The sequence below is a fragment of the Bidens hawaiensis genome, unplaced genomic scaffold, assembly GCF_021521415.1.
Source record: "Bidens hawaiensis isolate Kalapana, Puna unplaced genomic scaffold, B.hawaiensis_p1.1 tig00046677_1, whole genome shotgun sequence".
Lineage (NCBI taxonomy): Eukaryota > Viridiplantae > Streptophyta > Magnoliopsida > Asterales > Asteraceae > Bidens > Bidens hawaiensis.
Genome location: NW_027498322.1, coordinates 94,233 through 120,772, shown reverse-complemented (window position 1 = coordinate 120,772; position 26,540 = coordinate 94,233). Strand labels below are relative to the sequence as shown.

Genomic DNA, 26,540 nt, shown 5'->3' with positions numbered 1-26,540 from the left:
AATCGGATATACAAATTTCGGGTCGGTTTGACAGTTCGGGTCGGTTTGACAATTCGGGTCAATTTATTACATCATAATTCTTTACCACTGGTTTCAATTGCTAATTACAATATAAAATTTAACAAATAACTTAACAATTAACAAAATAACCTAAACAATTAACAATAGCAAGAACAATTAAAATATGAATCTAAACTCATTGTCACGGTCGAGGAAGAGTAGCAACTAGCAAGCCTGGAGGAAGGCGACCGGATAAAGGCATGAGCCCGTGAAGGACAGCGGTGGTCTGTGGTCGGTTGGATTCCCGGACTACCGAAGGAAGGAGGTGTGGCGCCTGACCGCCTGTGTAATCGTGGTGGAGAAGGGAGAAAGGCAGAGAGTGTTGTTTGTAATTGTATATATGTTTAAGTTTTGGTTTATGAAACTTAAAAAAACTACATAAAAAAGGGGGTGTACAACATATTTGAATATGTGACCTTCAGTTAAACAACTTAGAGAGTTATTCAACATACCAACATCTTATATTCTTTTCAACATGGTTCCTTTCTAATTTATAAGACGGTTCACTATATTATTTTTTATATACCAAAAACTATTATTTCGAAACTCGGAACCACCCATTTATATGGTGGATCCACCCATGTCCATGCCATCTGATCATGACGACGCCCTCAACACTCTACTCCGAGCCGGGCAATTTATCAAGTGGCGACATGGCCACTCTCGCCATCTCCACAACGGTGTCATTTACAATCCCATGAACATAATCCCACATCTTGTCTACGAGTAAAAAGTTATAAAAATAAACGGATCAACCTGTAAATTCGTGAGACCGACCAACGTGTTTAGCTAAGCATGTTCATGATTCTCCGAATAAACCCATTTTTCTTATGAATTCTTATGTTAGATTCATCATTCATATCATGTAATAAATTTACACCAGACAAATCATGTGCATTCTAGATTTTTAGTAGAAATCGTATTTAAAAAATAAAATAAATTTGTACACACCTACTTTGCGATTAGAATGTGAAACTGGTTGTTCATATTTTAAACTTCTGAACGGAATAAATAGCGTAACTCATGGACAGTATGTATAGTTAACTCTTTTAAGTTTCATGGTAACAAATTATAATCTTTTATAGTAAGTTAATGTATTGGTGTTGATGGCATTTAGGAAGAAAGGACAAAATGTGACACCCCAACAACCCCAGACAAGCTAGCATCAATAACCGTAAGTTTTTGGCGTATACTCCTACTTTAATCAACTTTGACTAAGAAGCACAAGTTGAGGTTAATTCTAGACTAATACAACTTTTAATTTTTATTTTTGCAAAGTCTTATGGTTTCTAATTTCCTATTGATAGTGGCAACCGATAATATAATCCAAAAAGAGTTTTACCATTTTACTGTTTACATACACCATGTTGGTTTAAAATTTTATTCATTTTCATGGATTGTATAAGCAAATTAATCATTACTTGTTACCGTTCATGTGAATTAGTTGTCGTATTTCGTTGTTAATACTGTTTTTATTGTGATATTGTAGTATATAATTCTCTAACCCGATCGGCCTGGAAACCTTAACGTTTGGTTGTACGAAATTTGAATACTAAAAAAAGATGCATCCACTAGAAAAAAGTCTGAGACTGGACAATAACATTAAAAATGGATTCAATTATATATTGATTGCTTCTGGCGAAGCTTCTAGCACTTGATAATAGGCTGGAAGGAATACAACTTTTTTAGGTCGACCACTACACTACATATAAGCGATAGCGAGGCCAAGCCGTATAAAGGCGAGCAACCCTTACATCAATAGCAAACGGCCTACTTATAGCCCTTCCCAATTTCCAGTAGTAAACTTCGGCAGCAAGGACCGTTTCACTTGTCTAGATTGCCACATCTAAACTTGAACTTATATGCAATACCGAAATAAGTCGGGTAGTGCCCCCGACTTGCCTTTCCGGCTAAGTACTTGACTTCAAATACAGCTAGCTAGTTTCATTCAATAATGAGGATGTCTTCTCTCAAAGATTTTTTTTTATTATTATTTTTTGTGGTTAAGCTCTGCGTCAATAATATATACTAAAAAACACATTTTTTTCTTTAATTGTCACGCACATTCTACGTTCAACATTTGTTACAGTTTTCATATAGCTGGGACAGATCCCTTCATGCAAAGTGCCAGACAACAAGCAAAAAGTGTAAGTTGATTTTCATAACAGAGTGGATAATCTAAAGTATTGTGAGACATGGTACATTTTTTAATGTGATATTTGCCGACATGGATTGACTATGATAATCACATACGAAACGTACAAATTGGCATCTTCAAGTTGCTCACGATAAACTCCAAAATTTGGATATTGTTTGAACCATACGTGCATAGCGTATCACTAGCGATGGAGGGTGTGGAAGCGGAATGGCCAGCTTATATGGCGTTGTCGAAGGTGATGCCGAACGACGTATCATATATGTGTAGGCTTTTGCGTTATCGATTTGTACCATACAAATAAGCTAAGCGAAAAAAAATTATGCTAACTAGATGAAAAATATGAGTATTTCCATGGTTGTAAAATGGTTTAGGGATGACATTATAATAGAAAGAGAAACCGTTGAGGTAAGAGATATAAGTGCCGTGTGTTTTTGAAGATAAAAATTGTCTACAATCTGATTTAATGTCTGCAACCAATGTTGCAAAAGTCGCTAGGCGGTCCCTAGGCGGCCGACCCTCTTGGAGGGAGTAATCGGACATGATAAATATAAAGAAAACTAATATTTGGTTACTATATATATGTCAAATATCATAAGTTTACTAATATTTATAACAAAATAGGTGAATATCAATATAAATAAAAGAAATACATTTTTAAATATAAAATATTCTAAAAATTACAAATCATTAATTAAAAAAATGATCTTTGTTCTTTAATTTTATTGAAATAACAATTATATTTTATTTTTTTGAGTCGAAATCGGTCCAAGTTCACCGATAAGATGTGATTTTGGCTGAGGTTGACCACATTTGACCGATTCTTAGTAACTAGGCGGATTTATAGAAACTCGCCTCGGTGACATACCTTGTAGCAAGTACTCGGAGAGCACTCGGCCTTGTAATCCTACTTTTACAACATAGTCTGCAACTGAAGATGTCAACTGAAGGTCTGCAATCTGAAAATATAATACTGTTTGTTTTATAAACTGGATATCGTCTGCATAAGCTGAAAATTAGTTACATATCATATATATTAAAGTAGATAAAAGTCATTTAACGTTTGTAGACTGCTAAAATAATTGGTAGTGGTGTATGAACTATGGAAGTGAGTGGTGATGGACGGTTGTGGGTGGTGGACCGTGATGGTGGCCGACAATGGGTGGTGGTGGTGATGAACGGTGGTGGGTGGTGGTGGATGGTTGTGGCGGGTGGTGATGGTAGTGGTGGTGATGAACAATGGTGGAATATGGTGGTGGTGGTGGCGGGGTGGTGGTGGTGGATGGTGGTGGCGGGTGGTGGTGGTGGTGGTGGTGGTAGTGGACGGTTGTTGTGGCCGACGGGGGTGGTGGTGGTGATGATGGACGGTGGTGGTGGTTGACGGTGGTGGTGGCGGACGGTGGGTGGTGGTGGTGATGATGGACGGTGGTGGTGGTGGGTGGTTGACGGTGGTGGTGGCGGACGGTGGGTGGGGGTGGTGGTGGTGGTGGGTGGTTGACGGTGGTGGTGGTGGACGGTGGTGGTGGGTGGTGGCGGCGGCAGACGGTGGGTGGTGGCGGCGGCGGACAGTGGTGGTGGGTGGCGGATGGTGGTGGTGGGTGGCGGATGGTGGGTGGTGGGTGGTGGTGGTGGTGTTGGACATTGGGTGTCGGTATTTTGTATGATGTTAAGAAGTGTAAAGATGGTGAAAAAAACTTATTTTTTAAGACCATAAAAGCAATTTTCAGATCTTTTTTTTAAAACAAACAGTTTTCAAGAGATTATATCTGCGCGCCCACAGACATAGGCTACTTGCAGACCTTATAAGTAAAAACAAACACAACCATAGTGAAGGAGGTGAAACATGACACAACCATCACGGCATCATAAAGCTCAAATATCTAACCTTATTACTTGTAATTACTGAACCACTTTAGCATGGTAAACATGACAAAAAAAGATTCAATTTCAAACGAGCATCACTTGGACTATGATTGGAGTTACGGGCCCATTAGATGGAATGGGCTTGCCCAGCTATTTTTTTTTGAAAGTAGGTTTAGCCCAGCTATTAGACTCGTATTCCTTGATTTCAACATTTATTGTTTTCCTGAAAATTTTTAAATTGTTTATATTTTTTCTTTTTTTAGCCTTAGACGCGTAAATCACTGTTTCTAGATTTATTAAGTCAAGAAAATCAGAGAAAAAGTCAAAATAAGGAGTCAAAATGAAAGAATTTGTGATCCAAGAGTTAGACAAACCAACTATAAAACAAAAGTTACGGTAGTTGTAATTGAATCTCCCTTTTAGTTTTTTTCTAGCAAAAGCAATAAATAGATAAAGGCTATGATCTTGTTTATATTATTTCAGGTAGGGAGTTGTCATCACCTCGATATACAACTATACATTCCATTCAAATTTACCCTAAAAGGATATAAATTGAATAAAAAAAATACCCCTATTTCAAAAAGGAAAACAAAAATTATGCAATACTAAGTGTGTCCTAAATCACTAATATAAAAAGAAATATGCATTAGCAGGCGCAACTAAAATGTTGTATATTTAAGAGTTAACCGCAGTTTGTTTCCCTGTGTTTACGATGGGAACCACTTGTGTCCCTCTTTCAAAAATGAACGGTTTGCCTCCCTGTGATTGTTGAACGGGATCAGTTTGACATCGTCATACACACACCGTTGTTGCTCACCATTGTACATCCATTGCCGCTGCTCAAATGTCATTGCCAATCAACGTCACCATTGAAACACAAACCGTGATAAGTAAGATTAATATTGACTAGTGTAGTTAATTATTCTTTATTAATATAAGAATTACACGTGTAGCCGAAATTAGGGTAAATGCCACCATGACCCACCTTTCATTGCATTTGAGGGTGGCTATTGAAAATTTGGCCCAACCTAAGGTTTAACATCTGGTATGATCAAGGAAGCGGGGAAGATAGGCTCAGGTGGTGTCGAAGTTTAGCATACTACTGATGCCTAATTATGTCTCAGTGGAGTTGATTAAGGTTTTATTTTGTTGAGCAAGTGTTTTTGTTGATAAAGGTTTTTCCTTAGTCGTTCCTTTTGTTTTGTTGTTGATCAATTTCACTGTCTCTGAATAACTTTGTATGTAACTAACGGTAATTGTTGTTCGTAAAGATTACGAATGGTTTTTAATATAATTAGTTGATGTTAATTATTGCGCATAAGAATCGGGAATTGGTTGAGCCTTTTGAATTGGAAGGAGATATCCAAAGGGACGCAAACTACATGGATGCAAAGCTTTGGGTTTTTCCCGTCCGTAAACCGCATAGATGCTAACTGTAATTAACTTTTATCTTATTTTGTTACAGTTAAAGGACATTTTTACCATGTTACAAGTTTTCTACACAAACTTGATTAGAATTGATAAGAGCAGAAAAAAGTAAATACTCAAGTGGTTTATAACACCTTTTGATTATCAATAACACTTTGATCACCATCCAATTTAATAACCAAACGTACAAATACACACCGCAATTAAAGAACATCTCTTTTTCTTTACCCATAACGTCGTTTAATTGGAGAGCGAAGAGACGGGCGCAACAACAATGGTGATGACGTGATGGACGAGTTAGACGAAGGTCCCAATTTTGAATAACGTGTTGGGGTCGTTGTGGGGTCCACGACTTCTGAACGATCAATCTTCTTGCAACCGAAAACATTTGTAATTGAGCGCCATAACCCCCTTCGCTTCTTCGGTTTTTTAAGGTGAATGTCCTCCCAAGCTTCTGGTCGTGAGGAAGAAGTGTTGTATGCCATGAGAAAGTGTAAGGTGGGGTACGACTTTCATAAGTCTATAGATGGTGTTGTGGTTGAGAGTTTAGGATGATAGTTTTGTATTTAAATAGGTGTTCTACTTACTCCATTATTATAAAATGAAGTCATATGTGCCATAATCATGCTGCTTTTCTTTTTCTTATTTATTTAACAAGTCCAACCCATCCAATTCGAACAATGCTTATATCATGAAAAGTGTTGTATTAATAGAATAATTAGGGACTTTCAAATTATACTTCTTGTTTGTGTATATCTATTGCAGAATGAAAAATAATATAAACTTCTCATTAGAATCCAAAATATTTTAGTTTCATTACAATGATGTTCTTAACTTATTAGTTATCCCAAGTCCTAAGTTATAAATATCCTAAATATTTTAAACATGAGGCGTTTAATTAGCTCGAAATATTTTTAAGGAGTTTAAATTTAACAAAGAATTAAGATTTAAAGATATTAAAATGTTAAAAAATATTGGAATTAAAATTTGTTAAAAATATTTAAATTTGATGAATTGTAACCCTGTAAAAAAAATTCACATATGGTGCATTTAATTGACATAACTATACTTGTGTTTTAGATCTATTAAAATAAAATTCGGTAGTGATGACAGCGACGATGTGAGAGGCGATGATAACATGATGGCGGTCCCTTTTGACCTTGTTTTCTTTTGTTTTATTTTGCGTGTTTAGTTTCGTGTGTTTCTCTTTTCTAATCTTTTTTAGAGGTCGTTTTTTTTGGGTCGGTTTGTATCTCCGTCTCGTCCTGTCTAGTTTTATGTTAGATGTTTTTTTTAACAAAATCTTTGCTGTTAAAAAAAAACATGATGGCGAAAGTGTGATGGCAGTGGCAGCAGCGATAGCAGCGAGAGAGGAGATTGCTATTCTTTTGATTGAAATTCTTTAAACATGTGTTAGGAATGCTAATGATTTATTAAAGGAACTCATTCAAGCTGAATTTCATGAGTTAATTTAGTTACACATATAATCAGTGTGGTTTGATAGAAATGATAATTAAAGGTGTTACTTTTAAAATACCACATGAACTATTTGCGTAATTAACTCTAATATCTTTTATTGTCCAACATATATTATTCTATGAATGAACTCCATCTTCCAATTCCAACACATACGGCACAAAAGATATAAACAAACTCCCAGCTATATGGCAAACAAAGAAACATGTATAACATCAATATATCAAGTACATCCATACATCCATACATCCATCTGTATTGCCAAAACACTTGCAGTTTTTATAAACAAATAACACAAAGTGGACTTATAATCTCACTGCAGTGAGCTTGCTTTCCTCACCCTAGCCCGTGTAACCCGCACCGGCTCTTCCATCATAATCTCTTTAAGTGACTTAGCCGTGCTCAAATTTGAAGACGAACCCGCAGGCTCAACCTGTTTCTTTTCCGGCTCGGCACCAGTTTGAACCTCTGCAGTCACAGCTAGATCTTGTGTCATACTTGCTTTTTGTGCTTTTGTGACAGCTGGCACTGCCGCCACCTGTCGCTTTCCAGCATCTAATTGGATTTCCATTGCATCAGAACCCGAATTTGATGATGACGAGGATGATGATGAACTGGCAGCAGGTGATGGTGGCACTTTAGTCTCCTGTTGTTGAGCCTTCACAGGCTTCTGTGGCTGTAATTTCAAGTTATAATTTAAAACGATTACGTTAAAATAAACACAAATACGTGAAACATCACTAAAGTTGGCTATATACCTGAGGGGGTTGTGGTTTTGGTGTCGACTGTGAAGCAACGTATTGAATAATATCTAATGTTCTTGTTTGAATATAACTTGCGGTTCTCTGCCAGTACATAATTGTCATGTCTCCCGCCATTGTTCTCAGTTCCGACAGATTACGGTCAATTTCGGTCTCATGTTTTGAAACATATGGTTGAAAAAAGAAATCATAAACATATGATGTTCCCTGAAATAATATAAAAAACATATATAATAAGTAACAAACATAAAAAAATAATAGTAAGTATATGTAAAACTCACCTTTGTTTTGGGGTACCACAAGTATATGTAAAATGCCAACTTTGCTTCACTATACATTGGGATCCTTCACAAAACAAGAAAATGTAAAAAAAATAAATAAACAAATAACAAAAAGACATACTGTAATCGTGTATAATATATGTTTATACCATGAAACAAACGTGTCACCAATCCGTTCACAAACAGTTAGAACAGCAACCAAGATCCTGAAAATGAAACGTTTTTAATTTTATAAGCACAGAAATAGCAATAACAAATATTAATATATATGCTATTGTAGTAATACCAGTATTGACACCAAAAGCGAAGTTGCTCGATATCAGGCTTGTTTTTCTCCACAGATTTGAAGCATTCATAGGCTGGATATGCATAACCAAAGAACATCCTGCATGTAATGTAATTACGTGGTTTTAATATTATTAAAAGTGAATCAGGATTTTAAAAACTGAAAAAAGAAAACAGAAGTTTTGGTTAACATACACAAGCCCTCTGGTAAGAAATGATCCAATCATCTTGTAAACCTATCAGGAACAACGAACATGAACGCAGATTAAAACCTGCATGGTGTCATACATCTTTGCACTAATGTATAAATAACAAATCCAGTCAGATAAAAAAACTTTCAATTGGCTAGAATAATGTGTAACTAAGAGCGCTAACAAACTGACTCGCTCACTACTCAAGATCATATCAATAAAATGCTCTAAACGAGCCAAACATTATTGAGCCTGAGCCTCAAATAAAAGCCCGTTTGATTAACGAGCCCGAACTCGAGCCTTAACGAGCCTAGTGGATTTTTAAGTTTTAACTCTTTTAGACTTGTACGTATTACACTATTACTTTCACACTGCACAACAGATGCTAGAGCCGAGCTCTGGCTCCTCTAAGGTACTGCACACGAGCTCAAACCGAGCTTAGGCTCGTTAAGATTTTTTCAAAATTATATAAAAATAATTAAAAATCTATATAAATTATTTATTTATTAAAAAATAATAAACAAGCCAAGCCCAAAACAAGCTCAAGCTTGAAAAAACAACTGACTCACAAGCCAAGCTCCCGCTTTAGAAAAAGAGCTCAAAACAAGCCGAGCTCGAGTTCTCGTAAGTCAAAACAAACCAAGCTCAAGCTCGGCTCGGTTACACCCCTATGTATAGCAGTATAGCACTATAAATTCAAGCTAATTGGCCCCAATAAACAAGTAATTTTAATCATTCTTTTAAATTCTCATCAACAAGCAACATAACATACTGATATCTATAATAATTACTTTTTAAAACATAAATAATAATATAATAAACCAAAAAATTATGCAGTAACGAACTAATTAGCATCATAATCTACACATTTTAAGTTAAATCAGACTACTAATTATACTCTGCAACCTAACCTAATCAAAATCAGATTCACACGTGCCAAATCCACAACATAATAATCCTAAAAAATAAAGTTAAATCAGAAAGCTACACCTCTAGGTTAATCAATTAACCACATTAAGCTAATTCACAAACAACAAAACCTAGCATTGATAAAAAAACCTAGAGATCTGTAACGGATACATCAACTCACTCGCCATTAACATCATAATAACAAGTAGCGTAACACAATGTATCGATTAATATTAATTCACAACAATATTTAACAGATTACCGCAACAAATAGAATTGTATGAGCAAGTGAGTGAGAAATTACCGTACGATATAGAGATTAGATGTGAATGAAGGATGAGTAGAGTGTGTGCTGCTGGTAAGTAAGTGAGATGTAATGGAACTATTGACGTACTGGATGGGGTACAATTTGAGGCCCCGCCGCCGTTACGCGACGGCGAACCGTTGCGACGTTTGAGGGAAGAGAGAGAATAATAATAATAATAATAATAATAATAATTCGGAATGGTGGTTTTGTGTAGTTTAAATATTTTGTCTCCCTCTTTTGAACCCTTTGGGTTTTAAATTGTTTTATAGAATTTGAATTTGGCTCGTTTTGATATTTATTTTTAAAATTTAAGCTCCGCTTATAAGTACTTTTTAAGCTCGAACTCAAACTCGACCTATTAACTATTTATTAATAACTAATTTGTATATATATATATATATCTTCAATTGTAACTTTATATAAAACAGATACATATATAACAATATATATATATATATTTTTACTTTTTCTATTTTTTCGTTTTTCTGTTTTATAATATTTAGTGGACTACGATTTTCGGCATATGGTTTGTCTAAATTTACGGTTTTAGTCAAATAGTTTCATATGTGCGTTTTTCGTCCATGTGGTTTAATTTTATTTGCAATTAAACCTGAACTTAGTAACCTCATTAAGTATGCTCGTTAAACAATCAGCGTGCCTCTCATGTGAGGGGCAATATTTTGTCATTATACTTCCCAAATAAACCCCATCCGGTCTTAATTTTGTCATGAATTGGGCTTATTTGGGGAGTATAATGACAAAATTGCTCCTCACATGAGGGGCATGTTGATTGTTTAACGAGCATACTTAATGGGCTTAGTGAGTTCGGTTTTAATTGCAAGTGAAATGAAACCACATGGACGAAAAATGCAAATTTGAAACTATCAGACTAAAACCGCATATTTGAACAAACCTTAAGGACTAAAACCATAGTTCACTCTATATTTTTTTACTGGAGGGATGTATTTTCTCCTTACAAAAATGGCGTGATGCAAATGATTGATGATGTACCATAAGATGAAGGGAAATTATCAAAAACTGGAAAGGGGGTTATCCCGTTCTCAACTTTTTTAGAGTTCTTTTTGATCTTATCAATGTTATATTAATTAACAATTATTGAACATATATTATAAAAGTGATAGGCTCGAGCTCGACAAGTTAAGCTCGGATTTGGGCTTGCTTATTATACGAGCTTGCTTTAAGGCTTTAGCTTGGGCTTGGACTCGTTTAGGCTTGGTTTAATCGAACTTTTTCACGTGCTGATCTCGAGTATCTCACGACTAGTTTGTACCCCTATTTTATATAAAGAAATGTTCATAACCTATTTATAAGTATGTTTCAAATTTAAACTATTAACTAAAGTAGATTATTAATTAAAGTTTGTAAACAAGGACACATTTTGGAGCAACGATATCTATGTTCGAGCCGTGGAAATACATAAGGCCTAAGTCGGGCCGTTTCAAACCCCATGAATTTGAGAGCCTGATACACCGTATTTGCACTTTAACTAAATTTATAAAGAGTTATAACATTCTATCACCTCACTATCACTACCATATGTTCTTTGATAAACATACAAATCAAAAATGTTTATTCTCTGAGTCTAATGTATCAAAAAATTTAATTTCTATTACAAATTAACAACTTTTAATTTGAAATCTTGACAATAAAGTTTATATTTATAGTTTTCCAACTAAAGTGAATTGCTATTTCTATTAGACCATGATCATTGATAATGTAACATGGTAATTTAGGAAGGTCTTAAAAGGTTGGGTCAACAAATTTCCCATTTAGGTTTAGATGGTAATACGCACCTACTAAAAATGTATTGAAAATGAAGGATTTTATTAAGAGAAGGTTGTCACAATGACACGGTGATTTTTCTAAGGAGGCATAACACTTGTCATAACTTATTACTTAAGTTTGAATCTTCCCTACAATGGTGTTGTCCATATTTTAAAGCGCGCACATAAGTCGGGATTCGAACATGGGACCTCCCTAGAAGAAAACCCCCATGAAAACATGATGACACCAACCAAAGTTGTGATGGCATTAAAAATTAAGCTTGGGTTTGAGTTGACAATTACATTCCTAATGGAGCAAATCCTAATGTTGATATATCCACCGGATAAAAGTCAAAGATTAAAGAACCGCACAATTGACATGTCCAAATTCACGAATGATGGTGGATATTGATAGAGGGCAGAAGAAAAACAGAAACTTAATTTCTAATTTATCTTTATCTTCTCTTTCTTATAAAGTAGGTAACATATATGATATATGGATAGATCAAATTTCAAAATGCACAATTTTGATAAGACATGTAATAATTGAAGGGCAGAAATGAGATTTCTCTTGCCCTTTAAAGTTTATTTTTTTTTAAACTTGCATTTACTATTAAAATGAAATTCGAAATAGGAATTAAATATTGGTAGATCATAGATGACATATTTTATGTTACACTATCTCGGACTAAAACCTTCAAAATTTCATCAACGCTCTTAATTAGCTGAAAAAACATATTTGTGAAAATTTACTTGTTTCCGTTCGAAAATTCCCGGACCCCGTTGATCAATTATTTTTATTTATATGCATTGAGTTCAACACCCCCGACACTTTCGTCCAAGCTTCGCCACTGCTTATAGGGATAGTCAACTAATGATGGTTGCATACAAAAATAATGTAAAGTCGGTATGAGTGGTATAATAATCAGAAATGGATAATTAGTTGTTGTATCTCAAGATTGTTTATGTCTATAATGGCAACAATGCGTCAATGAAATGCTCTAAATGGACTACCTAAGGTATGCCAGGAGTCTTAGGGGGGGAATTATTAATTATTATAGGAGGTTATTATTGCAAATCAACTATAGTCTTTTAAGCCAAACCTTATCTGTTTTCACATGAGTCAAACACTCAAACTGCAGCCCATCAAAATGAGTTAAAAACTGTCAAAATGAATATGTTTACAAACTGCATCCCATCAAAATCAGTTTGCTTACACACGAGTCAATGCAGGATGCATATTTACAAACAGCAGCCCAATTCACTAAACACAAAGGCAGGATGGGTCATGCTAAACAGTAAAGACATAATCCATTAAGTGATTTGTGGGATATATACAGGCTGCAGTCCAGTTTACACCTTGTAATTTCTTCATCAACAAAACCACTTCATTTATCATAAGACATTAAGTAATTTGCAGGTATGGATGAAAGTAACCATAAAAACATCATAATGGTATTAAACAAACAACTTATTGGGGATGCAATAACTAGTATGCAAGAACTCGTGTTCAAATGACTTACATATATAAAGCATCATAATAGTATTAAGAAGCACAACATTTAAAAGAAAAGCAATTACTTATAGTTCATAAGAATTAAGATACTTCGCAATTACCTGAATTGAATTCTGATGGATCTATGCAACCTTCCTTCCTCTTCTCACCTTCAACTCTATAACCATGACTGCAACGTATATCTTGTCCATGCTTTCCTCACAAAACATGAAAAGCTTATGTCTCCATTGTTTCTTTAACAACAACACTCCAATAATACCCCAAAACCCTGTTGCAAAACCACATGTTATGTCCAAGTAAAACCACAACTTGTTTGGCTCATTAACATTTTCATGTTTCTTCTTGCTAGTTGTGGTTGGTGGCTTTTCATGGGGATAACATTCCTTTGGCAATGGTGCACCACAGAGAAATGGGTTATCTGCATATATTGAAGGATCTATGAGCGTCCGCAATTGATTTCCTGTTGGAATTTTCCCAGAAAAGTTGTTGTGTGATAAGTTCAAGTAACTTAAGAAATTCAAACTTGCCATGCTTTGCGGAATCACCCCGGGCAACTCGTTTGCTGAAAAATCGAGAGAAAATAACGACGTCATGTTTCCAATATTTTTTGGAATACCCCCACTAAAACAATTATAAGACAAATTGAGACCCACCAATGTATAAAGGGTTGTTAGCTCTTCAGGTATTTCTCCTACAAGTTTATTGCTCGAAAGATCCATATTTATGACGAAGTGCACGGTTGTTGTATAGTCCAATGGAAGACCTTTGAGCACTTGCGTTACACTTCCGTAATCAAACAAAGTCATATAAGACATATATGACGGTTCTTTCATGCCATCAAACTCCTTAAAACAGTGAGGGATGGATCCTGTAATGTTGTATGCGATATCTAAAATTTGAAGTTGTCGACATTTGCACAACGAGTAAGGAATTCTTCCACTGAAGTTATTTGCATGCAACCTGAGAGCACTCAATCTTGGAATATTTTCTCCAATCCATCCAGGTATTTTTCCTGAGATTTTGTTCTCACCTAAATCGAAAACTATCAAATAGCTGAAATACCTAGAACCTCGAGGAAGCTCTCCACTAAAGTTATTGTCATTCAACTGTAACCATTCCACAGATGGATCCATATCGCCTAAGAAACTCGGTATGACCCCAGATAGCCTATTTGAGCTAAGTAGCAACATATTAAAGCGTAGATTCCATAGGCACTTGGGAATTTTCCCTGTCAACCTATTTCTAGAAAGATCAAGAATGCCCAAATTTGTCCATCTGCACAAACATCTTGGAATTAACCCTGTGAAAAGATTATTTTCCAACACTAATATGCCTCCTAACTCATGCCCACCTTCATTTAAAGAAGGAAGGCTTGTCAAACAACCAGTGAGTTTATTGTCAGAAAGATCTAAATATTGAATGATGGGTAAAAGGCGTAGCCATGTGGGAAGAGGTCCAGAAATGCTTGTATTAGACAACACTAACTCCTCGAGTTTCCTTTGAGTTCGCAACCATTGTGGAAATCCATTTTCAATCTTACAGGAACAAAGTCATAAGAGTATTAATTGGAATGGGGGTTTCCACTCATGTGAAATATTGAATAGCAATTCATTATTAAAATTTGCATCTAAGTACTTCAACATCGAGTGGTTAGCATCAGAAACCACTCCTTGTAAGGAATTGTCAGAGATGTCTAAAAGATATAGTTTGGTGAGTTGACCAAGTGATTTTGGAATGGTACCATTTAGCAAGTTTGAAGCAACTGAAAGCACTCTTTATGAAGTGAGTCTTCCTAGAGATACTAGGATGGAACCTATAATCATGTTTGATTCTAGCAATATTTCTGTTAAAGCTGTTGATCTTCCCAACGATTCAGGAATGGAACCGCTCAATTGGTTATAAGCAAGGTGAAGTGTGGTGAGTTGCCCATGGAAATTTGGGATATGACCGGTCAAGGAGTTATTGGATAAATATAAGACCTATAATGATCTTAATTCACCCAAAGCTTTAGGGATTGGACCTCTTAGATTGTTGAAGGATATATCTAAGCGTTTTAAATTGGTCAATTTTCCAAGGGATTCTGAAATTGAACAATTTAATTCATTCCAATCTATATACAATATCTCCAATGCTATTTGTGAGCATTTAGATAAATTAGTTGACGGTCCAACCATTTCCCCTTCAAGATTATTGTCTGAAACAATCAATTCTTTAAGGTGACATTGTCTCCAAATTCCGACATTCTCAATCCGTCCCAATTTATTTCCAGAAATATCGAGCTTGCGAAGGTTAGGCATGGTAGGAATTGACGAATTCAAACCATTACTTGAAAGGTCAATGGACAGTAAGGAACTCATATTTGTTAAAACAAATGGAAATCTGCCTGTAATTTCGTTTACACTAAGATCCAGGTGTTGGATGTTGGAATGTGTACTGAAATTAATATTAGTCTGGGCAAGAGTGAGATTACAATTTGACAAACGTAACTCTAATATTGAAGGTATCATGTTTAGAAAGTTTTCAACATTCTATGCCATACCAAGATTAGTTTCGTGAAAGATCAAGGAACGCTAAGGATGTCATGTTCATAAATATGCGAGGTAGCTGACCTGTGAATTGGTTTCCACTAACATCTAGGTGTTTAATGTTGGAAAGTTCTCTACTAGAGTTAAGATGATTAATCAATCTGAGCCAAAGAAAGCCCACACCCGGATAAACTTAGCTTTGATAAAGGAGTCGTGTGAAATAAGTTGTCTAGGTTTAGTGTTTTACTAAGATCAACTCCACTTAAGTCAAGATGCTCGAGTTTTGAAACACTAGAAATCCATGCGAGATCATTTATCATCAAAGAGTTTGGTGATGAGCTAAGATCAAGAACCTTTAAATTGGAAAGATTTCCAATTTGATTGGGAATATTACCAATGAAACCTGCCCTAGAGAGATTAAGATACCTTAGTTGTTTTAAGGATCCAATGAAGTTCGGAATTCGGCTTTTCTGTAAATCATTACCACTCAAGTCTAGATGTTTTAGGTTCTCCAACTCTCCCAAACAAGAATTCACCTCAACACCAACTAAGAAGTAGTTCTTGTAACCAACAACTGCACCGTAGCTACCTTCTTGAAATGGGTCGATGTCTTTGTCATCAAAGTAGTTCTCTTCTCGGACAGTTTGTCCGAGATGAAGGCTAACTACCCTTCCAGAGTCACAACCAACTCTTTCCCACCTACAACAATTGCTACCAAACCCCATGTTGAAAGCATTCCATCGTGACCTTTTATGCTGTGCTTGAACTTGACAAGAGCTAGTCTCTCCTTCTCTGAACAAGAAGGTGTTGTGAGATTGCCACCACCCGCACATTTATGTGCCACTTCCGCGAAAATGATACATATGAAAACAAAACAATTTCTCAAACCCCAATGAGCATTTCCCATGTTTCAACCCCAAGTTACATACAGAAAAAGTGGTAAAATGGAAAGATAGGTTATCTTGTGATGATCAGACTAGTTTAAGTTCAGTTATAAATTCGTAAATGAACATACCGCAAGTCACGGAATTCATCGTGTTCTAAAAGTCGGTGTTGACTTGAAGTCTTCACATTAAGTAGTCTATTATGCTAATTAATTCAAGGGTCCATGATATGGGATAGCTAAGTATTGTCCAAAGTGGTCCATTAGTTTATCCAACTAATTTTTTGTGCACCACACATTAGCATTGGACTTGTAATGTTATCCTCCTTTTGAAAATTCAACGACTAGTTAGGATGTTCAAAATAAATGATATTAACAATTGCCATGCTATTTCTACTTAAATTTCTCAAATAAATTAGGGTAAAGATTCTTATCCAACCAAACTTGCAATTAAAAACCAAACTCTTTAATTTGTAATCGAGTACTAGGTACGCTGAAAAAGCACACAAGTTGTTTAAATCGGCCCATGTATTATTGGGTTTTGGTCTAAACCTAGAAGCCAACCGACCGAAAACTGAGTGTTCCAAACGGTTTGTTACACTCTAAATCTCTTGATTGCTCAACAGAATTACGATTTACGAGTCAAGTTAAGTTCTTAAAATCCCTAACCCCAAATGAAATCCCCTTTGTTTCTAATGTTTATTTTTGGCCATTTAGACTGATACTTTATTAATTTGAATGTTAGTTTTATGACTTATCTTTTGTTTCGGATAAGTAGTTTGGATAGTTTTCTCAGTTGCTTTAGAATTGGCAAAATAAAATTATCATTATTTAATTTGGTTTCAAATTTGTTTTTTTAAATTCAAATAGTGTGATAACCTGAATAAAAGATTGTCGTCGCCCTTTTAAAAAATAGAGAAAATGAATAAAATAATTTAATCCCAATAATAATGTATTGAGATGGTGTCACTATATGGTAATTTCGTATAATATTATAATGAGTTGTACTGTTGTTGCATCAGAATTAGTCAGTTATGTAGTTGAGAATACTATTTGTTTCCATGCCATTTATTTGTAGCAACTTGGTTTTAGTTAAATTTCTTTGATCAAGTAAATTAATTTGTACTAAATACTCTTACGAAGAAATATTCCTTGTATAATGCTCTCGAGATGAGTTATCCTACAACCATTCATAAAAATGAGAAAAGTGAAAATGATTTTCACTCATTCATCTAATCTTACGGTGTACCTTTTGTGTTCTTTGATCGTTACTAACCCCCCTAAAGCTAAGCCGACATTTTTGGGTGGTGGTGGTGGTGTGTGTGTGTGGGGGGGGGGGGGGTGATGAGGACAACGCGGAAACATTTTCTTGTTTTTAATTAAATATTTTAAGTTATATTTTTTTTATTATTGTTTTGATATACTTTTTTAGAGGAGTCGATCTCAACTATCTAGATTCTAGATGCCACAAATTCTTCTTAATTACCTTCTCATTTTTGTAGCCTCTTGTAGTATAACATTTACCTAATGCTCTAATTTTTATTAGTTGTTGCATTATCCAATTAGACTCATATTGATCTGCACAACCCATTTTTAGTCAGTTTTTTACCCACACTTTCTAGTGCATAAATACAGTATCTCCCTCAGAAGCCCATTTACTACTCAAAAAAACCCACAAGTAGTTTAAATCATCCCATATATTATCCAGTTACAGTCTAACCCAAGAAACCGAACAACCAAAACTGAATGTTACAAATCGTCCGGTTCACGGTCTAGGTTTTCTTGGCTAGTCTAGTCTCGCTCTTGAATCTGAATGAGTTTCTAAACCGCTCATATTAGTAAAATACTTATATATATTATTTACCATTACACTTAACAAATAGATAGAAATAAGAAATTTAAACTAGAAACAAAAGTTAGAAGTAAATTTACCATTACAATTTCCAAGCGTTATGTAAATTGACCAGAAAACCCGAACACCAGCCTAGATCTAGATCGGTTTTTATATACCTATGGTACCTACACTGATGGTTAAAATGGTAAAAGAAACACAAAAAAAGATAAACAGCTAGATTCGGTCTCTAACGGCTATATAGTCTTTTTCCTACTGTATTCCATGCTGGTTACTAATATAATACCTGGGTATTTGAGTAATCCGGTATGCACTTGGGTTTTTATATTAAGAGGTTCCGTGCCGGGTTTGTGACTGAAAATATATACCATTTTTGTAACCAGGTTTGAATAGTTTTATTGCGTACGCATAAGTGAGAGAATAGGGACAGCAACAATTCTGGACTCTACTTCTGAATTGGTATGTGGTAACCTTTGACGAGCTCTTTTGACGCATTTCCTTAATTTCATTTGCGTTTATTGAAATATTATGATTCGCATAAAGCTAAAGTAGGTATCCAACAAATATAAAAGCACAACAAAAGTAGTATTAAGAAGCACAACCAAGTAAAAGAAGGAATTCAAATGTTTATAGCAGATAAATACTCCACACTTTCTTGAGTTCTATGCGGCCTCCCTTCCTCTTTTCATCTTCATAATTGTAATCATGACCACAACATGTATCTTGTCTACGGTTTCCTCACCCAACATGAATAGCTTGTATCTCCATTGCTTCTTCAACATCAACACTCCAACAATACCCCAAAAACCTGTTGCAAAACCACTCAGTATGTCAAAGAAAAACCATACCTTCTTTGGCTCAGTGTTCTGATGTTTGTTCTTGCTTGTTGTGGATGGTGGCTTTTCATGTGGATAACACTCTTTTTGCACGAGTGCACCACAAAGATATGTGTTATCAGCATATATTGATGGATCTGTAAGCGTCTGCAACTGATTACCTGTTGGGATTTGTCCTGACAAGTTGTTGTGTGACAAATTCAAGTAACTCAAGAAATTCAAAGCCACCAAGCTTGGAGGAATCATCCCGCTTAACTCATTTGCCGACAAATCGAGAGAAATTAACGACTTCATATTCCCAATGCCTTTTGGTATACCCCCACTAAAATGATTGTTACCCAAATTGAGACCCAATAATGCATCAAGTGTCGTTAGTGCTCCAGGTATTTCTCCACTAAATTTATTGCTTGAAAGATCTATGTTTCTAACAAATTTCAGGATTCTTGTATACTCAAGTGAAGCACCTTTGAGGACTTGCATCATGTTTCCAAAGTAAGGGGAAACCATAGAAGAGTTATAAAACAAGCTCTGTTTCATACCACCCAACTCTCCAAAACAATGAGGGATTGGACCTATTAAATTGTTCTGTGCCAGATCTAAAATACGAAGTTGTTGGGATTTGCGCAAAGAGCGAGGAATACATCCTGTAAAATTATTCTTATGCAATCTGAGAGCACTCAACAAAGTAATATTTTCTCCAATCCATTTAGGTATGTTACCTGAGATTTTGTTCTCACCTAAATCCAAGACTTCCAAACTTTTGAAATACCCAAAATCTCGAGGAAGCTTTCCATTGATGTTATTGTCATTTAATTGTAACCATCTCAAACTTGAATAGCGTAAAGGATTCGGTATGACACCAGATAGCCTATTTGAACTAAGTACCATAACACTTAGATACATATTCCACAGGCACTTGGGAATTTTCCCAGTCAACCTATTTTTTGAAAGATCAAGAACATTCAAGTATGTGATTTTGCACAATGACCTTGGAATGAGTCCTCTGAAAAGGTTATCTTGCAAATGCAGTTCACTTTCAAATAAATAAGGAAGGTTCGTCAAAGGACCTGTGAGTTTGTTGTGAGAAAGGTCTAAGACATGCATGATACGCATGAGGTGCAACCATGCGGGAAGAGGACCAGAAATACTAGCATTAGACAACACTAACTCATAAAGATTCCTTTGAGTTCGAAACCATTGTGGAAATCCACCATCAATCTTGCAAGAAACAAGTCGAACAATTTTCAATTGGAAGGGAGGTATCCACTCATGTGAAATATTGAAGAACAAATTATTAGAATCTGCACTCAAGTATCTCAACATCGGGAGGTTAGCAAAATGGTCTTCCGAAACCAATCCTTGCAAAGAATTGTTAGAGATGTCTAAAATATAGAGCTTGGTGAGTTGCCCAATTGAACTTGGAATGGTCCCATTTAACAAATTTGAAGATGCTGAAAAGACTCTTAATGAAGTGAGTGTTCCTAGAGATACAGGGATGGAACCTGTAAACCGGTTCGATTTCATAAATATGTCTTTTAAAGCTGTTAATTTTCCCAATGAGTCTGGAATAGAACCACTCAAGTTATTATAAGCAAGGTGAAGTATGGTGAGTTGGCCGTGGAATTTTGGGATTGGACTGATCAAGAGGTTATAAGATAGATATAAGACTTGTAATGATCTTAATTTGCCCAGAGATTCGGGGATTGGACCTGTCAGTTTATTGAACGATAGATCTAAGCTTCTTAAATTGGTCAATATTGAAAGAGAATCTGGAATTGAACCGCTTAATGCATTGTTATCTAATTTCAAAATTTCCAATTCATTTTGAGAGCATTTGGATACATTAGTGGATGGGTTGATCATTTCTCCTCTAAGATTATTGTATGTAACAATCAATTCTTTGAGGTGACAGTGTCTCCAGATTCCAACATCTTCAATCTGCGTAAAGCCATTATCATTTATATTGAGATTGAGAAGGTTAGGCATGGTAGGAATTGACGAATTCAACTTGTTTCCCGAGAGGTCAAGTGATAATAGGGAACTCATGTTTGTTAAAACTGATGGAAATATGCCTTCAATGATATTAAAACTAAGATCCAAATGTTGGATATTAGAACTTGTACTAAAACTAAGATTAGTGGGTGACAGATTGATCATTTGGATCGAACAATCCTGCAAACTCAAAACAGAAACATAAGGTATCATGTTTAGCAAGTTTTGAAATCTCCATGCCATGCTAAGAGTACCAAGATCATTGTATGTAAGATCAAGGAACTCTAAGGATGTCATGTTCATAAATATGCCAGGGAGTTGAGCTTGAAAGTCATTTCCACTAAGATCTAGATGTTTGATGCTGGCCAGTTTTCTGCTAGAATTAAGATGATGGGAATGAAGATCAGCCATAGAAAGTCCACAATAGGACAAACGCAGGTTTAATAAGAAAGGAATTGTGTAAAATAAGTTGTCAAGGTTTTTTGTTCGACTAAGAATTACTCCACTCAAGTCAAGATACTCGAGCTTTGAAAGGCCAGAAATCCATTCCAAATCACCAATCGTCAAATCATATAAGTTACTAAGATCAAGAACCTTCAAATTGGAAAGATTTCCAATTTGATAGGGAACATTACCAAAGAAACCTGCATTGGATAGATTGAGATACCTTAGCTGTTTAAAGGATCCAATGAATTCTGGAATTTGGCTTTGTTGAAAATCATTCCCACTTAAGTCTAGATGTTCTAAATAGACCAACTCCGTCAAACAAAAAATCACCTTATTAGAACCAAAGAAGCTGTGTAGATTGGCAAAATTAACTAGATGGTAGTCTTCATTATAGAACATTTTGATGCCTTTATCATTGGAGTAGTGGAATTCATTATCGAGCTTTTCGTGCAGGCCTCGATCATCGAAGTAGTAGTCATCCCTGAATTCTTCTCTGAGATGAAGGCTGACAACCCTTCCGGTGGCATCATCACAGCCAACTCCTTTCCACCTACAACAGTCGTGGCCAACCCCCCATGACGAAAACATTCCGTGGTCATATGTCGCACTATGTTTGAACATGAGAAGAGCTAGTCTCTCTTGCTCGGAACAAGAAACTGTTGTGAGATTTCCACCACCTACACATTTATGTGCGACCGTCACGAAAACAATACATGTGAAAACGAGACGGATTCCTAAACCCCAAAGAGTATTTCCCATTTTCAACCCCAAATTACTTGTAGAAATTGCAAGATGTAACAAGATGTAAAGATCGGTTTTCTTATGATTGAATAAACTAGTTCATTTGCAACTTACTGATCATGGAAGACCTGGAATTCATTGTGGAACTTTGGCCATGACAGACATAAAAGCAATGGTTGACCTAAAAGTCTTCACAATAATTCAGCCAAGCAGCTCCACCCAATAATTCAGCTCAATATTGGAGGGACTGTGATATGTAATAGCATTAACCTTTAAAAATGTTTTGAAAATTTAACGACCTTCGAAATAAAAAAAAATGATATTAATACTTAATAGGATGCAATGCAACACATTTTACAAGTTTATTTCTTAGTACGAAACACTTTTTTACTATTACAAGTGCAAGTACCTTGCACAAATCAAAACACTTGTACTAAACCAAAGGTGTTATGAACTGTTGAAAGTATTAATAATTCAATTTCTGTTGCTGCAGATTAGTATAGTTTTTTTTTGTATCGTTTGGTAGTTAACTAACTTTTTGTTTTGGTTTTTAGGGTTGAAAATTTAATTTGTTGTTTCTTCCAAGTTCCAACTTCATATATTTTGTACATTATCTCATACACTTGTGTTGGGTCTTGAATTTGAGACTTTGCTTGATGTAACAGTGTTCTGAGAATTATAACAAGACATCGACAAGAGTCCGAATGTGATACAAGACATGATAACATTAGTCTAAGGGGGGAATTGTTAGGTCTAAATCAGTTTAGCCTAATGTTATCATTATATTTCAGTCAACGTTGGGCTTATCATTATGTTTCTCATTTTGAAAATTTAAGTGGAATTATTACAATTTGAAGACTTAGAAAACGAGTGTGGTTTAAAGTCAGAAATTACAAGTGGAGGACTTCGGATGTACAAAAAAAAGTATTGCAAGTTAACGGAAGACTTAGTCAACGTGTGGTTTAAACTTTAAAGCCAGAAAGCACCTGGGGCTGGTTCAATGCACTTAGGGCCGGCTCAATGATGTTGGAGACCTAAATTGAAATGAGATTTTGTGGCCCTTATAAACAATTGTGTTAAAAAACAAATATAAAAGTGTTGATCACCGGTTGATTTTGTGGCCCTTTCTAAACAATTGTGTTAAAAAACAAAAAGAAAAGTGTTGATAACTGGTCTTGAACTTGTGACATACAACTAATAAACATTAAGGTTAACCACTAGAACAATAGTTATTTTTGTTTCTAATCCGCCAATTAAATATATATCTATATATAATTTTTTTTTTTCAATTTGAAGACCTTTACTAAGTGTGGGCCGGCACTAAAATAACCATATGAAAGGATCCTAAAGATTCAAATAAATAGAGCATAGGGTTTTAGGGTCAAGTTATAATTTGCTAGATGTCAAACAAGTAGAATTGTAAGTGTAGCATAGCATGAGGGTTGCCAGATATTAAGTCCTGCAGTAATTATGACCTTGGTGTGACACTAATATAGAGTTGTAGCAAGTGTATTATACAGTTCTGTAGTTGAGAACAAATAATTTAGAACTATTTGTTTCTATGCTGTTTTATTGTACCAACTTGTTTCAAACTAAATTTCTTTGATCAAGTAATTTTGAGTGAAATATTCTTATGATGACATACTCGTATAATTAAACTTCTAATGGAAGATTCTTATTGGTTATTGCATTATCAAATTAGCCTCACATGTTGATCTCCACAACCCATTACTGTATATACAATTGAGTACTGAAAAAGCCCATACACTAAATGTTTAAATCAGCCCATATATTATTCAGTTCCAGTCTAACACAATAAACCGAACAACCAAAAAACTGAATGTCACAAATGGTCCGGTTCACGATCTAGGTTTTCTTGGCTAGTCAGTCTCGGTCTCGAATCGGAATGAGTTTCTAAATTAACCACTCATATTAGTAAATACCTGTGTGTATATTATTTACCATTACACAAGTAGACAGAAATAACAAAACAAGACCTGGGTAGTAATTTACAAGCATGATGTAAATTGACCAGAAAACCTGAACACTTGTTGGGTTTCGTAGGCCTTTCGGTGTAGGCCCGATTTATTATTTTAAGTCCAAAGGGCAGGCCCGGCCCGGTTTGGATTTCTTGTTGAATAAGACGCAAACCCTAGATTAGTCTCTATATATATGATTGTTATGTACTTGTAATCGTTGTCACTCAATAAAGATATACCTAGTTGCCACCCGTGGACGTAGGTCAGTTTAGACCGAACCACGTTAAATCCTCGTGTCATTTATTGCTTTCGCGTGTGCGTTCGGTTCGTGTGTGCGTTTAATACTAACAAGTGGTATCAGAGCTTAGGTTCGAACCACACGGAGAACACCTTGAACCAGCAAAGTCGCCGCCAAACCATCCGGTCGCCGCCACCCTACCGCGTTAGGGTTCCGCCGCCGCCTACGGTTTTCCGATCGTCATTAGGTTTATGCCGCTGTTTCGTCTAATAAACCAGTCCGTAGATCACGACTTGGGTTCTGTTATTTTCTTAAAGCAATTTTATCATCGCGTCACCACCGTGACTCGCCGCTAGAGACAACGAAGAAGCTTCTTCGTGAGCAAGATCTTCACGTTTGTTGACTTTTGGCCAATAATATTCTGTTTTCTCAAAAGGAGCAGATCACGTTTTCTACTTTTGGGCTATAAACAAGGTTGGTAGGCCATTGTAAGTCTAGATCAAATTTGATCTTTTCTTTTACTTAGTGGGCTGTTTTTTTAGGCCGAATTACAAAGGGCAGTAGGCCCAGTTGCTTAAATTGTGTGGGCTGAAATTGTTCGGGCTTGGGTTGAAGATCAGTATTTTTGATCAGCTTTCGGTTAAGCAAAGAACGAGTAAAACAACGAATCAAGATCCTATATTTTGTTGAAGAACAGTTGTGTAATCAGAAGAAGCATTAAAGATACGGAGAACCGGTGCCAACCGCTTTTGTCAGGTTTTATCGTTTCGGTTTAAAGTTTCAGTTTCTGATTTTTTTCAGTTCGTTATTCCGCTGCGTTTAAATAGGTTGATTGTTTAACAGAGTTCAGTAGAACAATTGTTAAGTTCAGGCCCGTGCGATTGTTTTGTTTGTCTCTGTTTTATCCAGTTTTTCGTTTTAGTCATTGTCATGGCAGAATACGGAAAGGTTTCGATACAGAAGTTTGGTTGGTGGAAGATGCAGATTGAAGCGCTACTTTGTCAGAAAGACTTGGATGTAGCGTTTGAGGATGAAAAACCAGAAAAGTTGTCGGAAGCTGAGTGGAAGAAGTTAGACAAGAAAGCTAGGGCTTGTATTACACTGTCGTTGTCAGAAGATGTGGCGTTTAACGTCATGAAAGAAACCACAGCCCGTGGTATGATGGAGGCACTATCCAACATGTATGAGAAGCCTTCGGCAGCGAATAAGGTCTATCTTATCCGAGAGCTAGTGACAACAAGAATGAAAGAGGGTGGGTCCGTTACAACGCATATCAACAATCTTAATTCGAACCTCTCCCACTTAGTGTCAGTCGACATTAAGTTTGATGATTAAGTTCAAGGTCTTTTGTTGTTATCCTCTTTGCCCGACAGTTTGTCGCAAACAGTGACTGCGGTTTATAGTTCGTCTACAAAGATTACTTTTGATAGGATTCGAGATTTGATTCTTGGAGAAGATTCAAGACGCAGAAATTCAGGTGAATCATCTAGTGATATATTAGTCACAGAAGGTAGAGGTAGGGGAAAACAACGAGGCAGTGGGAGCAGGAAGATGAGTCAGTCTAGGACTCGTAAAGATATTGAATGCTGGGGTTGTAAAGAGAAGGGACACTTTAGGAATCAGTGTCCGAATGGTAAGAAAGAGGTGAACGTTATAGAAGTCAACACTGCAGAAGAATGCCCAGAGGATGAGTTTTTTTTAGTTCTTAGTGTTGAGAGTAACGTTGATTCTTGGGTGATGGATTCTGGTGCATTGTTTCATGCCACTCACTGTAGTGAAACGATGAAGAATCTTAAGGTTGGGGATTTTGGAAAGGTTTGACTTGCGAACGATGATATTCTAGAGGTTACGGGTATGGGAGACGTTGATTTGATAACTTCAGCCGGTACTTCTTGGACTTTGAAGATGTTAGGGTTATTCCAAGTTTGAAGAAACGCTTGATTTCGGTTGGGCAGTTGGATGACCAGGGACACGATGTTAAGTTCGAGAATGGGCAGTGGAAAGTAGTCAAAGGGAATCTCGTGGTTGCTC

At 35.9% G+C, this 26,540-nt stretch overlaps 2 protein-coding genes and 1 pseudogene across 3 annotated transcripts; all 3 read right to left on the bottom strand.

Annotated features, from left to right (window-relative positions):
* Positions 1-7,062: 7,062 nt before the first annotated feature.
* Positions 7,063-9,754, bottom strand: LOC143596532 (HVA22-like protein i; annotated as a pseudogene). Its single transcript, XR_013146725.1, has 6 exons — positions 9,714-9,754; positions 8,505-8,545; positions 8,311-8,409; positions 8,174-8,230; positions 8,025-8,088; positions 7,063-7,950 (listed from the first exon to the last, which is right to left on the bottom strand). The product of XR_013146725.1 is annotated as an HVA22-like protein i (transcript).
* Positions 9,755-13,138: 3,384 nt separating this feature from the next.
* On the bottom strand, positions 13,139-15,313 carry LOC143596530 (uncharacterized). Its single transcript, XM_077075288.1, has 2 exons — positions 15,188-15,313; positions 13,139-14,551 (listed from the first exon to the last, which is right to left on the bottom strand). Exons 1-2 carry the CDS (start codon positions 15,311-15,313, stop codon positions 13,139-13,141), a joined length of 1,539 nt encoding a protein of 512 aa, XP_076931403.1.
* Positions 15,314-18,073: 2,760 nt separating this feature from the next.
* Positions 18,074-23,206, bottom strand: LOC143596534 (uncharacterized). The gene has a single exon (XM_077075290.1). The coding sequence runs from the start codon at positions 22,308-22,310 to the stop codon at positions 18,939-18,941; it is 3,372 nt and encodes a 1,123-aa protein (XP_076931405.1). The 5' UTR covers positions 22,311-23,206; the 3' UTR covers positions 18,074-18,938.
* Positions 23,207-26,540: the final 3,334 nt, after the last annotated feature.